Here is a 16,394-nt window from a genome sequence, read left to right as displayed (position 1 = left end):
TAGCTGTAGACTAGGCCCAGGGCCCATTGAAATCACTGGAAAGGCTCCGATCGACTTACTAGTCTTTGGACTGGGTCCTGTGTGTTCCTTTTCGGCGCGCAGTTCAGTGCTCAAGCTTTCCTAGCATGGATGCTCTCACAAGTTGAACTTTTAGCTCTGTTTTTTGCTGAAAATGAATTTTGAACCTTGTATTAGATTTGTTAAAATTTGAGGGCTGCCTTGGTGGTTGGTTGCATAAATCATCCAGTCGGGCGACAGGCACAATACCACATGACTTGGAAAACTAATCAGCATCGTGGGGATTTTAAATACTCTCAGCAAACTCAAAGATGGATAGGCTTGGCACGCCAGTCAATTGACCGGTCCGATAATCTCAGATGACTGGTCAATTAACACCCTATTATTTGACCACAGTCAAATATTCCAGCAAGAATGTCCTGATGTAGGCGGGAGCCTGCGTTTTTGATTGCATCATAGTGCCATCTGTCATCAAGCCTTCTTAAATGTCTTGATCACGCTGCTACATGCTAATGCCGCCTGACGGGGAAAAAAGGTGAACTAATTGAACGTTGAACATCCCGAGTGGCTGGAATCTTCAACAACAAACGTATATAAATAAATCTCTTGATTTGTATCCCTGGCCATCAACCCCCATGGCGGTTTGCAAAGCACATTAAACAACTTAAGGACAAGGTCCCTTCCGCAAAGAGCTTACAGTCTAACCGACTAACAGAAGGGAGTGGGGAGGGGGAGGAGGGTTCACAGTCATTAAATCTCCTCCCACAACACAGAGAAGAGATGCGCAACCATTAAGCTGCTTGGAGATCTGGCCTGCTCACTGCCTCACATGAGTGCATTTCAAAATGACTTTGCTTTTCTAGTTGCTCTGTATTTGTTTCGTTTTGCTTTTCTTTTGTAACATGGATAACAGTCACCATTCAATGCCGACTGAACAGTGCTAAAAAGGTAGTAATAATAATTATCCTTTTTTTTTTTTTTTTTTAGAACTTCATTTCAAAATTTTCATTTTTCTGAGTTGAAATAACTCATTTCAACAACATGTTTTTTTAAAATTAGGCACAAGTAGCTATCTAAGGGTCATCCTGGTGGAGACCATAAACTCTTACTCCTTTTTTTTTTTTTAAACTGTTGTTACTTTTCTAATAGTGTTTTAAAATATGTGACTATTTTTTACATTATTTGGCCACTCGATTGACCAGTTATTTTTGGATAGGTCACATGCCCAACCCTTGACCTGCAGTCTGAGCTGTTTCAGGATGTAATTTACCAGTTTCCAATCATCAATAAACTGGAGAATTTCGCCACTTCTTGGACAGCCAAAAATGGAACGGATCAAATTATTTGCCATGAATTATTTGCTTGTCTTTATTCTCAGTCAGTGAACGGACAGTCTACGGAGTAGAACTGGAGGAGATGAGGGCAGCAGTGAAATGGTAAATTAGAACTTCAGTGTCCTAGAATTCGGGAGGCTTTTGCTTAGATCTGGATCTGTGTTTCATTGGGTCTGTTAAATCCATGTGCACACACGCGTCTGAGGAATCTCTGGGCTGCTCAGGATACTATAGTGGCATGGGCCAATGAAAGAGCCTCGCTAGTTGGCTTACACAATTTCATAATACATGGGTCTTATGCAGCTTTTCATGCACAGCTCTCAGTGTGCTTTATCAAGCAGGTCAGTATCGTTATCCCCACTTTACAGATGGAGAAACTGAGGCACGGCGGTGAAGCAGCTTGCCCAAGGCAAGACAGTGGCAGACAAGACCATTGGCATTCCTTGTTCAGGAGGGGGCCAGGCCTGAAGGGAGGGTCCCATGGGGAGCTGGCGAGGAGATGCCCAAGGTTGGCGGGATATGCGCTGGGGGAGCTAGTATTGGGGGTAGGAGCTACTCCAGATGACTCAGAGGAAGGAACTTTGGAAGTGACACTTGCATGAGGCTCTCTGTACCGTGCCTGGCTCTCCCCTTGGTCTCTCTTAAAATCAAACTTGGGCATTTAAATAGGAAATGAAAACCAAGTACAGCTTTGCACCTTTATTCCACCTGCCCTTGCACATGGTGGGACGTAGCTAACTTGTCTCGGAAAATACAAGTGTCTCTTCTGCTTCCTATTGCCGCTCCAGTCACTTAGCTTCTTCCGTTTCCATTCACTCCCTAGCCTCAACCACCTCTCCAGAGAGCTCGAGAGAGCGCGGTCTGGTGCCAGATGCATAGAGGAGGGGGGAAGTTGGCCCATCTGGACCTATGCAGATCTTGCTCTTCTCAGACGCAAGTGGTAGCACTTTGGGCAAAGAGGGAGAGGCTACTGGCAGAGGTGTGGGTAGCGCTGGGGTTGCTTTTGGCGTGCAGGAAAGCCCCAAGTGGATTTTCAGGGTTATGCTCCTAAGCCACTAGCTGAACAATTCATAAGAAACAGGGAAGTGAAAAGCCTGACCCAGAACTCTCATTAGTAACTAGAGCAGGGGGCTGAATTTGGGTCCTGGTTCTGTTTCCAACCTCACTGCTGACACCGCAAATTACTTAGCGGTTTGTTCGCATTGAATTTCATCTGCCATTCTGTTGCTCGTTTGCCCACTTTGGTTCGATCCCTCTGAAGTTCCTTGCAATCTTCTCTAGTCTTTTGCTAGTTCAGTAGCAAATTCTGTAAAACAACACCAGGATTAATTGAGTTAAATCAAAGGTGATTTAAAACACCAATTTTAATCATGATTTAGATCGGCAAATAGGAAACCTTGGTTTAAATAATTGATTTCAATCAGGTTTTGTCTTTGTACTTTAGTTATTGTTTTAAAGAAAAGATGATTCTCATGGGTTGGTAACCATTAAAAAACATTGATTGATTGGCAACTAAATAAAGACTCTGCACTAAGCCCGGTGGTACTTTTTGCTAACCGGGAGTTTATGCTCTATCTAGACACACTTACTTAAGCAAGTATATAGCTTAACTAGCATTTGTTTAGATTCTTAAATGTACATTTTTTCTTACATTGGAAAATGGTGAATGATGCATTTCTGATTTTACTAGATTAATTTTTTACTTGTGATTTGTGTCAAGCTCTGTTTAGGTAGAAATTCATTTAAAATGCACAAAAATAGCATTTAAATTTTTTTGTGTTAAATAAAACTACTTTAAATGTGCTGGATACACAAGGGAAAAAGGTTTGTCAAAACATACTTTGCATTTAAAACTAATTGATTTATTAGATTGTGTATTGTCTATGTAGCTAAACTATCTGCAGTTAATAAATTGAACTGATGGTTTCTGGTCACCATGTCCTTCAAGATTTTAGAGCTCATAGATCTCATCATCTCACACCTAGTTTTTATTCATAGATTGGAAGAGGAAAACAAGCATTCCTGTCTTTTCAGCTCCCAACTGGTTTCTTAACTTTGAATGAACTAGTCGTTCAGTGTGGATTGATTTAAATCACCAAGTGGAAAGCCTTGGTTTAAATAATTGATTTTAATCAACTTTTCCATTTTGTACTTCAGTTATTTTCGAAAGAACGGTGCGTTCTCACTGGTTGGTGTAACCATTAAAACATGTTGATTTACGATGAAATCGAGCTTTTCCACTTGATTTGGTACATCTTTGTGCTACCTAAGAGGGCACATTATAACTGTGCATTTATTAAAGCAATTATATGGCTTAATGGTTTAGGTTCTTATTAATTTAATTATATATTTTTAGTATCTTAGAACATGGTGAATGCTCTATTGCTTATTCACTAGATAATTAATGTTTTGTTCATGGTTTGTGTCAAGCCTGCATTAGGACGGTAACTTGAATTTAATTATACACACAGAACAGCATATAACATTTATTCTTATTATACCAATCAAGCCCTTAGTATAGTACTTGATGCATTGTGCCATAAAGCTTGACCTCAAAAGTTAGCTGTTACCCCGCTTAATTCTTTCTTTATATAGAAAAGCAGCCTTTAAATTAAAGTTTTGGATAGAGATTCAGGGATCCAGCATATTTATATTTTTACTTAAATGCTTTAAGAGATTCTGAAAAGTTAAGGCCTTCACATATTTGGTATTACATTCAGATTTTATTTTCAACAGGTTTATTTTTAAAAAGAAAAAACTTTAAGTAACATCAAAAACGCAATTTAAATTTTAAAAAGTCTGTTTGTTTTAAAATCCATTTTTATCCTCCTGTAGGCGTTGAACTGAACTAGTTGAATAAACTGAAATGAAGACAAGCAGAAGTAGCTCCTAGGAGCCCTAACTCTAGTCTGCTGGACGTGAAGCCATTCTCATCAGATGGTTGTTTCATTGGTTAAACTGACTCAAGTTCATGTGCATTAGGGTTTGCACCAGTTTAGCTAGATCAGACAGCTTATGGGACCCAGCTGTGCGTTGTATATACCCAGCCCCTGCACTGATGAATTTACAGTCTCAACCCATGAGACGGACAAAGGGTGGGAGGGGAACCTGAGGCCCAGAGAGAGGAAGTGACTTGCCCAAGGTCACGCAGCAGGTCAGTGGCAGAGCCGGGGCTAGAACCCAGGTCTCTTAGGTCAGTGGTTAGGGCCTCTTGTTTAGTAACTTCTCTAGCTAGACCAGGCCTGTGTGTGTACCGCTGCTTGTGCTGTCCGTGCGTTCTAGATGCACAGCCGACATTGCTTGGGAGCTGTCAGACCAGCACCTCTGACCAACCCAGGCCTCCCCCCACCCCCCGTGTTTCTCTGTCCTTGTGCTTTGATCAGTGGGCTCTTCACCCTGACATTCCTGGGAATGTGCCATCCACTCATGCAGGAATGTGGCCGGGTGGCTTTGCTTTCTTATCACTGCCCTGACTCCTCTGAGGCGACGCCAGGTGTAACTTCACGTTTGGGAGGTACAAGCACGTACGGTTTAGATCTACCCCAGTGTTGCACACCGTGGGAACAGGCACCATGGAAATCCCGTAGATTGGTCTCCGTCCCTTCATCTGTAAGCAGAGGACGCTTCTTCCCACCTACTCCATAGCAGTAGGTCACGTTCTCCTCCTCTTCCCGGTATGAACCTCTCTGTAGTTCTCCTCCCTTTTTCCCCCTACGGAACGTTTTACTGCCCTACAACTGCTGCCGAAGCAGAAATCGTTTTCCCCGTGCATACTTGGTGCCTTCTGCATGCAGTTAGCACGGTCTGCGGACGGCAGCCGGATTCCATCTGCTGCTGATCGTGAGCAAAAGTTTAAAGGTTGGGCCTTTGTGTTTTGTCTGGGCCAAAAAAAAAATGCGCGAGACTTGCCAAATTGGAAATGGAGTTTTAACAGTCGTGTCGACTTGAAGTGCGGTGCGAACAGGCTGCAGGGGGATGGATCCTGGGGGTTTACCCCACCAATCCGGCGCAGAACTTGGCAGAGGCTTCTTGTTTTCGTGTATATGTGCACATGTCCCAAAGAGCTAATGCCAGGCCTTGCTTTGCACTTGCAGAGTACAGCGCCCAGGAGTCAAATCTCCTCGTGCGTGCATTAAAATAGGGATCTGGTGGGCCTGACTTTCAGTTACGTACAGGGGCTTTCAAGTGGGCAGAACTGGCTCCCTGAGAATCCCCCACGTGCAGGGCCCCTGCACAGCTTGTGTGGAGCTGGCGTAAGAGCTCTGCTCTGGACCCGTGCCCAGTCCCCGGGGGGCCGATCGGGGATGTGGCCAGAGCATGCTGCACGACCGCTCTTCTCAGCTTCCCAGGGACTGTACTAGAAGCAGAGAGCAAGTTTGCATGGCCCTGCGGCTGCTTTTCGTGTTGTGCTCGGCCGTACAGTGCCGAGCACAACATGAGCCAGGCAGACCCCTGCATGGCTCCAGAATCCAGGGAGAGCAAAGGTGGCTTACAGGCATCTGCACGGCCCGGCCTGACCTCTCTGCCACTGTCCAAGCACAGGAATTGAGCGGCCGAGCATCAGGCCCTGTCAGCTTTACCTAGGAGGTGTTTTTCCTAGGGAGGAGTTGAGAACTCTGCAGCAGCGTCCAGACCTACCGACTTTCGTTAGTTCTTCCCCAGCTCTCCCCCTTTTCTGGCTTTCGTTTTTAAGTGTGGATTTAGCCTGGCGAGGAAGGAAGGAATTTGCTGTCTGCCTCAGTGAGATGGTTGCCGTCTGACTCATGCGTCGTTGGTGGTGGTGGTGGTGCTTTTTCAAGAAAGCAACGGGCTCGATCCTGCCTCGTGGAGGGCATGCGTGTGGGTGGGTATGCGCCCGTGAGCGTGCCGGGCAACGCACGGAGGCGGTGTGGATTTTCAGAAGTGCACCCAAAGGATTTAGGAGCTTAGGGAGGAGAGTCTCAAAAGCATCTAAACCCATTAGTGGGGTGCAGGGGGAAACCCAGGGCGTGTCCTGATGGGAGCGCAGCAGAAGCGGCAGGTGGGCAGCTGGATTGGCAGGGTTAGGCCCTTGTGTTTGCAGGGTTTTAGACTGTGAGCTCTTTGGTGCTCATTGTATGTCCGTACAGCACCTAGCGCCGTGCCGCCTGCTGTTGCCCTTCAGGTGCTGACCCAGTAGAAATGCCGTGACGCAGCCCTCCTGTCCCGTCTTTCTGGTCCAGAGCAGACTGACGTGGGTGGGAGCCTCTCTGTGGGCTTTGGAGCAGGCCCCAAAGGAGCAGGCGTGCAGGTGGCTCAGTGCCACTTGGAGAGGAAGAATCCATTTAGTGCTGCAGCTTGCGTCTCTGCTCTTGCTCGCGCTGGAGGGCAGCGCCCCTCTCTGCCGGCGGTGCCGGCGCTTGGCAGCCGGATCAAGGCTGGGGCCGTGTGTGTAAGCACTTGGGGAAACCGCCCAAGTTCAGACTGAACCTGTCGTTTGCCTCCTACCCCCGCTGTGCAGGCGGGCACTTGTGGAACCTGTCACCTCGCCTCCCTGCGGGTGTGTGCTCATGGGACCCGTGGTGTCCTCTCCTGCACCATCACCCCGCTACCCCCACCCCAGTGCACGGGCGTGCTCCCCATGCAGGGTCCGATTCCCGGGTCACACGTGTTTTCTCATACAGTCCAGTCGCGTATCGCACCCAAAGAGGAAAGTATTTTGTCCCAGTGAGGCCAGCCTGCATTTCCTCCTCCTCCTCCGTGCACAAAGCAGTCGAAGGAATCTGCTCCAGACTTTCTGGTTGTGTTCACTCTGAGCCAGACCCCGAGGCAGGAAAACTCCAGCCCGAAAGCGAGGGTCGTAACGGAGACCACACGGCACCCTTTGCTGGAGCTGTCGCTGCCTGCGTCCGCCATAACAGTCTTGCTGGTTTTCAAATGGTCCCGCCCTGGAGCGAGGAGGGAGAAGGGAAGGGGCGTCGCTCTTGGGGCCGGGGAAGGAAGGATCAGCCGCTGGGAAGGTGGTCAGTGCACAGAGGCGTGGGAAGGGGTCAGAGGGAATTTGGCTCCAATCCTGCAAAGACACAAGCACCTACTCCACTTTCTGCAAGCGACTCTAATGCATAAAATTTAAGCACTTGTGTGAGTCTTTGCGGGATCGGGGCCTGGGTGAGGCTCTGAAGGCAGCTTTACCCACCTGGCTGTTTTGTGCCCCACGGGAAACGATTTTGGTGGGACTTGGTCCCTAGTGGACGCCTGTTGGCACCCCCTTGCCACTGTCCGCCTGAACGCAGAGGTCAAGCGCTGAATTGGCTACAGAGGGGGAGCTCCCCTTGCGCTCCTCGAAGGACCCTGTTGGGTCACTGAGGGTATGTCTGCAGCCCCTCCTGGCCCGGGTCGGCGGACTGGCTGGTGGGCAGAAAGCGCTTTGAAGCTGCAGCTCTGGCTCTGAAGCCGAGGGCTAGCGGCGCATCTGCCCCTTGCTGTCTGTCCGTCCCCTCTCCTGAGTGTTGAGTGTGTTTACAGCTGTGTCATCCATTACACATCTGTCTCTTTTATCTGTTTGTCTCCTCTTCCCCCCGTCCCCCTGCACTCCCAATGCTGGCCTCTGGACCATGCGCCATCTTTACCACCGCCCTTGTCTTTGGTGTCAATTTCTGTCTTCCCTCCTGGGCAACAGGCCAGCCAGTAAAAAGCACTCGCACCTGCCCAGGTAAGTTGGGGCTGGGGGCGGGCTGACAGAATCGCATTCGCACTCGCTTTCTCGAAGCCCCTGTATTCAAAGTGAAGGTGGATTTGGTGTCAATCAGCTTTCATGTTAACATCCTCCTGGCCTTTCTTCTGCCATTTTATATTGTCCACAAAAAACCCAACAACCCCCCCAACCTGGCTGGCTCAAAGGGGACCAGGGAAGGGAAAACGGGGTCTTTCACCTCTAGGGTCCTGGTACTAATGTGGCATCAGATCGGGAGAACAGGCTGGCCCGGGGATATTGGGGAATGGAGTATGGGGCCTTCCCTTCCCCCATAGGGTTCTGTAGGGAGCTGTCTCCAGTATGCCACCAGGTTGGAGGGAGTGGCTGGCTCTAGAAGATCGGGGAATCCGATATGGGGCATTTCCCCTATAGGGTCCTGGTTCCAATTTGGCACCAGATCTGGGGGGACTGGCTGGCTTGGGAGGTGGGATATGGGGCCTTTCTCTTATAGGATCCTGGCTCCAGTCTGGCCCCAGGCTGGGGGCAGTAGGTACTAAGGTCTTGTCTTCACTGCAGTTAATTCAGGTGTTGCCCCAGTCTTGAATCCTGTCCACACTCACAGCTCCCTCACTCAAGTACCGTGGTGCTGTTAATTCAGAGTGGCTGGGGTGGGTAGGAGGGGCAGGCTACCCTCGAGATAGCGCTGCTCCCTGCAGCCTGCCCGGTTTCCCGTGTGGCCGCTCTCCCTCAAGCCTGGCTCGCTAGAGAGGCGTCAGCGCCAGGGTAGATAACTCGAGTGAACTCCACCCTTCGCCGCGCGTCACGGCTGCAGGTCGCCCCCTGTGCTGGCTGCCCGGCGGCTTGCGGGAAGAGTTTGTAGGGACTCAGTCCAGTGTGACCACAGCTTGCCGACCCACCCCAGCAATCGGCATTAGGCAGAGGGAGCTGGCCAGGACCGAGCAGACTGTGGAGTCGGAGCTCCCTTCCCACCCCTCGGTCAGCCGGTCCCTGCAGGGTAGGAGAGTTCTGGGAAGCTTGCGAAGCCGGTGCTGCTGTTGTACCTAGGGTGACCAGACGTCCCGATTTTATAGGGACAGTCCTGCATTTTGGGTATTTTTCTTATATCGGTTCCTATTACCCCCCACCCCCAGTCCCGATTTTTCACACTTGCTGTCTGGTCACCTTCCCGCCTCGGCCCGCAGGGCTCTCGGTCCAGCCCCCTCCCCCATCCCAGAACTGCCGGAAGAGCAAGAGCACCCAAAATAAAAACAACAAAAGAAAGTAACTGTCCATTGTCTCTCTCATTCATTCCTCGCTGCTTCATGTTCTCTTCTTCCATCAGCCCCATTGCAGCCTGGTAAGCTCTGACGCTGACCTCCTGTGCCGTGCGTGTGGTTTGCATGAGCGCATCTCTCTGTTGTTCGTCATGTTCTGTGGAAACCAACCCCTGCCCATCCCTCCGGGGTTAACAGACACGCGGGTTACGTGGGACTCTGGCTCTCTCTGCTGGAGGCCGCTTTTGGCGGTGGGGAGAAGGGTCCTGCAGCTCCAGTTCTGGCCCAGCACCCTGGGGGAAACAGACAGCGATCGCTCGCCGTGGGAGCTGCCCTGGCTATGCTGGGGCTTGCTGCGTCCTGAGAGGGAGGCTTCTTGGAAGTGGAAGGATGAGTCTTGTTCCTCCGTGACTGTTTCCGTCTCATTCCCTTCAGGTTAAGCAGCCTGTCTTCACTGGGCGATTCGACTACAGGACGCAGGTCTCCTGGCCACCGCCGCCAGCCGTCTGACTGCACTGAAACGACAGGTAGCCTTTACTTCTCTGCTCTGAATTCTGTGTTGCTATGACAGCAGACTCGGGGCTGTACCATGTGGCTGTCGTGGCTACGTCTCTGCCCCCCCCATCGACGTTATCTCTCGGCACCTCTCAGTTGTGCCGTTCTTGATCCCCCCCCGGGAGGTGGGGCAGGGCTTGTCTGTCCACTGGGCGCATGAGGAATTCTGAGGCCCGCAGACGGGAAGTCACTTGCCCAAGGTCGCGGCAGCAGAGCAGGGAACAGAACCCAGGTCGCCCACGTCCCAGGTGAGCGCCCTGGCCACGGGAGCGTCAGGCACACAGGTGAAGCTGTCCGGAAGGTCGTGATCCAGGTGGCCAGAGGCTTTGGCACGTGTGTGTCTGCGCGGCATGAAGCTCCTCTTATCAGACTCAGAGATTATAAGGGCAGAAGGAACATCTGGTCGGGCCTCTTGCAGCGCCCACGCCGGACAGTTTCACCTGGTGATTCCTGGACTGGACCCGTAACGGCTGATTGAGCCAGAGGGCGTCGTTTTCTAGAAAGAGACGTTCGATCCCGAGTAAGCTCTGGCCTTGGGGAAGGGCGGGCTGGGAATGACATTGTGGGGTGGGGGCGTCCTCATGAGCCATCAGCTGTTCTGGTCTTTGTGAGTTTGAACAGCTCAGCTGCCCTTTACCGTGATGGGGGAAGTCATGGGGGATAAAATGATGTTTTCCAGGCCTGTGATAATTACTCCTCCCATCTAGGCCTTCCTATGGGGCTACTTACACCTTTCGTCTAGGGTAGAATTCGGAACTGAGAGTTGGGACCCCAGGAATCTATTAGGATCTCTGCCACTGATTGCCTGCCAAGTTGCTGCCCTCCCCGTGCCTCAGTTTCCCCACCAGTCAAATGGGGATGATGACACTCCCCTCCCTTGTGAAGCACTTTGAGATCTGTGGGTGAAAAGTGCTAGGTTAGAGCTAACGGGGATGACAGCGATGGTTCTGTTTACGATTCCAGTTGCCCAAGCAGTGAAGAGAGAAGAGTGGCCTTGTGGTTAGGTGTGGACGTGGAAAGGGTGTTGCAGCACCCTCCTTGCTTTGGCATGTGCCACCCCAGTTCCCACTGGAGGGGCAGCCCCCCTCCTGCACTGGGAGTTGCAGTCTAGCCCTCACTCCTGCTGCATCAGGTTGGTCCCTGTACCCTAAAAAGGAAAATCCTTAGAACAGAGCCGTGCATACGAGAGCAGCAGTGACACGGGGCCAGGCCCTTGCCCTGAAATGCTTCTGCAGCGCTGGAGCAAAGCTCGCAGGCCGTGATCCTAGATTAGCCCAAGAGCCGGGCTGCAGAGCATGCACTGTAGGCAAGAATCGGCCAACACACAGGCGCGAGGTGATGCAGGACTGTCTGGCGCCAGCGCCAGTTGCTGAGCTTGGAAAGGGAATGGCTGTCTGCCTAGAGCAGTGGTTCTCAACCAGGGGTGCACGTACCCCTGGGGGTACAGAGCTCTTCCAGGGGGTGCATCAACTCATCTAGATATTTGCCTAGTTTTACAACAGGCTACAGAAAATGCCCTAGCAAAGTCAGTACCAACTAAAATTTCATACAGTGACTTGTTTAGACTGCTCTGTGTGCTATGCGCTGAAATGGAAGCACAATATTTATATTCCAATTGATGTATTTTATAATTAGATGGTAAAAATGAGAGCGCCAGCAATTTGTCAGTAACAATGAGCTGGGACACTGCTGTATTTTTATGGCTGATTTCGTAAGCAAGTTGTTTTTAAGGGAGGTGAAACCTGTGGGGTGCGCAAGACAAATCAGCCTCCTGAAAGGGGGACAGTTGTCTGGAAAGGTAGAGAGCCACCGGCCTAGAGGAAGGATCGCTTGGTGGCTGAGGCTCTGGACTGGGATTCAGGACTTTTCAACCGGCATTCTCTTTCTGTGCAACTCCAGGCGAGTCATTCAGGCCGCCTCAGTTTCCCTGATCTATAAAACGGCTGTGATGCATTCCTCTCTAACGGGGTATTAGGGGGCTAAACGCCCGGGAGGCGTTCGGATCCTATAGCAGTTCGGGGGAGGGGATATAATAATCTACCATTGATGAGTGCCCCTTACTTTGTGGTGTCTCTGTCACCTGTGCAAAACCGGGTCCAGTTTCTAACTTCCCCACCCCTCACCTTTGTGTCATTAGTTGCATTTGTGCAAAATCGGGCCTGATTTTTTCCCCTGCCCCGAGCTCATGTTGTCACTTACACCTGTGCAGAGTGAGTGTCTAACACGCTCACTGGTGTAATGTGAGTGGAGAATCTGCATTGTACACTCGCATTGCACAGGCGAAGACACGATGGAAAGGAGAATCAGGCCCTGTTTCTTTTTCTGAACCAGACCTCAGACACTCAAGAATGACGTCAGCGTAACATGCGCTGCGATGAACAACAGAAGCTGCGTCACTTGATGGTCACTAACAACATCTGCATTCCTACCAGTGACAATGAGCGTAATTGCATCTCTGGCTTTCAGGGCGGTGGAAAGGAACCAGAGACGCCAGAGATAGAAAAGATCCGTTAGGTCCTGGATAAACTATCTATCCAGGTGTCGTATATAGCAGCAGCCAGCATGATATCTAGGGGCTGAAAGGCAGCTGGTATCAGAGCATGGGATTTGAACAAACACCTCCGGGGACACTGCAGCCTTAAAAGGGAATGGAGCCACTGAAATCTAGAACCCAGGCGTCCTGGTGTATAGTTCTTTGCTTTGTTATCTATCCGACTCCCGTCTCCTGGGCTCTCTGCACGGCAAGAACATCTCTGCTTGTCATCTCCAGCATCGCGTTCAAAAATCTTTTCTCAAGCCCTGCCCCCATCATGAGCTTGACCCGAAAAGTCCTGGGATTTTGTTAACAAAGCATTAATTTCAGGAGTGCGGGTTTGTGTTGTTTGTTTGCCTTCTCTTTCCTGGGCCTTAGTCTTCCCCTGGCCTCAGGGAACGAACAGTAGCCATGGACCATGTGGAACTTGGAGCCACAACTAGCCTAGAGCATGGATTTAAACTCCAGCCTCTCATGCCTCTTCGTTTGTTTCCCCGCCCTGCTGAAGGTTTGGTCCAACGCTGCGTCATCATCCAGAAGGATCAGGATGGCTTTGGCTTCACCGTCAGCGGGGACCGGATTGTCCTGGTGCAGTCTGTCCGGCCAGGTGAGCGGCTGCTCTGTCCTCCCTTCTTGGGGGCCCGCGGATGTTGGTGTAGGAATGGGAGTCCCCTAGTTCATTGGCCCCCAGCTCCGCTCTGGCCCTAGGATGGGTTGGGAGAGAGGAAAAGGGGGATCCTTCTTTGCAAAGCCTGTTGGATCAAGGGAGGGCAGTTCTGGAGGATGAAGAGGAGCTGAGCTGGGTGAGGGCGTGGTTGGGATGGCGGATGGGGGACCTGGGGTATGTATGTGCCTAGATCGGAGTCTTGATTCTGAGCAGCTTGGCCACCCGGAGGTGGGAATTAACCCCAAATCGGCTCCCGAGAGCAACAGCCAAGTTCCTGTGTTGCGCCATCTCTGCTCTCCAGGCAGCGCCAGGTAAACCACGTGCTCTGCCTGGTTGTTATATAATCGCAGCTGGTGCGTGACGAGGGGTGCAGGGAATTCCCCTTGTAGTCGTTAGCAGCTTTCGCTCTGGGCTCTGCCTTGTGGAAGCGCTCTAGCGTTTTGCTGTCTGATGGTGTTGAGGGGAGGTAGGGCTTGAATCAACAATTTCAGTAGTCAATGAGCTGCTCTTATTACAAACTGACACCTCCCCTCCCACACCCCTACCCACCCCGCCAAAATAAGACTAACACTCAGGCTAGGAAAAATTCAGATAGATAAGGGAGGAAAAGTCTTACAGATTTAAAGGGACAGAATCAGCTAAAAATCAACCCCCTTATCCTGCAATGGGATCTCATGGGGAGACCCCTGCATCGACCCCAGTGACTTCACCAGGACTTTGGGCGGGCATAGATTCCATTTGCAGGAATCCAATGGCAAGTCCCAAGTATTTTAATAAAGAACAGTCAATGTGCCTGATTCCCCACTGCCCCGCTCCTTGTGCGGTCACTTACACTAGTGCAAAGTGAGCCGGATTCTCTAGTGCCCTGTCCCTGGCAGTCGCCCTCTTTGTGCCGGGCTAAAAGACCACCCTGGGTGCAGTGCTGCAGGGAGACATGCCCCTCCCTTCTGACTTGCGTTGCTCATTAAAGCTGAAAAGACTCTTTAATTTACTTTCCTTCTTGGCCTTTTTTTTTATTTGCTAGTCTCTCAGTTTGGAATTGAACCTCATGGAAACGTTTCCTCTTCAGCCTGGCTTTAGCAACAGAGACTTTTTCAGTGTATTTAAACTTTTAACAGTTGTATTAAAGAAGGGGAGATTGGCAGGGGAAGAGCTTAAATAGTAAAGCTGCTTTTACCGATGCGTGGGCCCGAATCCTGCAGTTGGATCCGTGTGGACAGACCCTCCTGCCTAGACAGAAGCCCGAAAGGAGAACAACCACGTGGCAGATGGTAGTCCCGTTGCTTAACGCGCTGCTGGAAGGAGCTTGGATATTAGTGATGAGGTCGATATAAGAACCTACATGGAATAGAATAAAACAGAGCTCCACACAGGAGGAGGGAAAACCTAGATTTTAGACCCTAACGTCTCCGTATGCTGTTCCGGTGATGGTGTTAAATCCCCTGGTGCCTTGTGCTAGCTGTGGATGTTTCATGTTGCTGGGGCTCTGCTGTTATTTACTGTAACTCCTCCTGTTGCATTGCAGGAGGAGCGGCCATGAAGGCCGGGGTGCAAGAGGGTGACCGGATCGTCAAGGTGAGCGGCAAACCCCGAGTCGAGGCGTCCCCGGGGCGTTCCCTAGTGCTGCGCTCTGGGCCAGCGCTGGGGCTGCGTGTCTGAGGCTGGCTGTCTCCTCTTGCAGGTGAACGGCACGATGGTGACAAACAGCTCCCATCTCGAAGTGGTGAAGCTCATCAAATGTGAGTAGGTAGGAGGGGTGAATGGGGCCTTTCCCCGCTGGGTCGCTGGTTGGAGCGTTTTGAGATGGCGTGTTGTGGAAAGGGTAAGGGGCCCTGAGGCTCAGAGCAGAGCGGAGAGGCCAGGCACGCTGAGCTCTCTTCTCCACCCGAGAGGCAGGGGATCCCCCAGGCGCGCTGGTGTGGGGAGCTTGCTGTGTCACAGCTGTGCCTGCCCCATGCGTAAATGGGGGCGGCTGGTCTCCCGGGTGGAGAACACCAGCAATCCCATGTTTCAAAAGTGCTTAATGTGAAATGTCCTGCTTGGGGAGCCTGGTTGACTGATGCCGCTGGGAAGGGGAGTCATTTGCAAGCTGGAGCGGCCAGATCTCTGCGGCTTCCCGTTCTGGTTGTTACAGGAGGAGCCGTTTGGGAGAACGTCACTTCCCATCCCTTTCCTGAAGCAGTTTCCAAAAACAGCTTAACCCTTCCCTTGCCGATTTGGTCATTCCGCTTCCCACCCTGCGTTACAGTGCTCTGTATTTAGCCATCTGTCTGCGTCAGGGTTTTATACTCCTGCCTGTCACCATAGCGTCTGGGCAAATAGCCAGCAGGGAAGTCTCCAGTGGACTTCATGGGATGTCTGGCTCTTCTCCTGTAGGGAGGTAAACGCCCTGCCTGGGGTGGACTTAGGGTCACCAGACAGCAAGTGTGAAAAATCGGGATGGGGGTGGGGGGTAATAGGAGCCTATATAAGAAGAAAACCCCAAAATCGGGACTGTCCCTATAAAATCGGGACATCTGGTCACCCTAGGTGGGCTTTTGGTTTTGTTGGCTGGTTTGTTTCAGGTTTTGTGGGTACGGGGGGGGGGGTGGCGCTGTCATCCTCGCTATGGTGAAGAGGAAGGTTTTACAGCGTCTCCTAAAGGCGACCCAACTCCGGATTTGCCCCATCTCCTCTGGTCGCCCATTTCATAGCGGAGTCTCCTCCCCCGGGAATGCTTTGACCCTCGCTCTCATGCCCATCGTCTTGCGTTTTGTGATCTGCATCGTCCCAGAGGAGCACCGTTGTCACCGCAGATCATAGAGTGACGTTCAGTCTCGTAATGTAGCTGGGGCTCGACCCAGTTGTTGCTTTGACGATTAGGACTGAGGCCTTAAACTGGCATCGGGAGCAGCCTGAGGGCCAGTGGAGGGATTGGATCTTGGGTCTGATGTGTTCACAATGGCTTAAGCGGGGGGGGAAGGTGGGCAGCCTTGGGCAAGTCACTTCCCCACTCTGTGCCTCAGTTTCCCCATCTGTCAAATGGCGATAATGATCCTGACCTCCTTTGTACAGCTCTTTGAGGTGTATGGATGAAGGGCACGAGATAAAATCTAGGGATTAGTATGTGCCTTGGCTGATGCAGCCTCTCCTGGGTAGGCTTTACAAAGGTTCCTGAGGCTTTACTAAGGACTCCTGCTCTGTATACGGTGCAGTGGGCTAGCATCTGTGAACTGAATTAAACCCTAATGCTGAGTGTAGTTGGTCTACACTGAAAACCTACATCGGCGTAGCTGTGTGTCTCAGAGGTGTGAAAAATCCACACCCCCCGAGAGACGTAGCTACATCGACCTAACCCCCGGTGTGGACAGCACTAGGTTGA

General features: G+C 51.1%; 1 protein-coding gene across 11 annotated transcripts in view; it reads left to right on the top strand.

The window, feature by feature from the left end:
- The window catches only part of ARHGEF11 (Rho guanine nucleotide exchange factor 11), a 71,517-nt gene that overhangs the window by 24,773 nt on the left and 30,350 nt on the right, over positions 1-16,394 (top strand). For 7 of the 11 annotated variants that reach the window (XM_044992035.1, XM_044992034.1, XM_044992032.1 and 4 more), the window contains exons 2-7: positions 7,990-8,022; positions 9,347-9,361; positions 9,714-9,805; positions 12,875-12,973; positions 14,559-14,608; positions 14,715-14,772. In XM_044992035.1, the coding sequence (XP_044847970.1) occupies positions 7,990-8,022; positions 9,347-9,361; positions 9,714-9,805; positions 12,875-12,973; positions 14,559-14,608; positions 14,715-14,772 (347 nt within the window). The remainder of the gene's footprint in view (positions 1-7,989; positions 8,023-9,346; positions 9,362-9,713; positions 9,806-12,874; positions 12,974-14,558; positions 14,609-14,714; positions 14,773-16,394) is intronic. The other 4 variants (XM_044992037.1, XM_044992033.1, XM_044992039.1 and 1 more) reach the window with 2 other exon arrangements.

This window comes from Mauremys mutica, chromosome 17, assembly GCF_020497125.1.
Source record: "Mauremys mutica isolate MM-2020 ecotype Southern chromosome 17, ASM2049712v1, whole genome shotgun sequence".
Taxonomy (NCBI): domain Eukaryota; kingdom Metazoa; phylum Chordata; order Testudines; family Geoemydidae; genus Mauremys; species Mauremys mutica.
The sequence above is the reverse complement of the archived record's forward strand: the minus strand, read 5'-3'. Positions and strand labels throughout refer to the sequence as shown.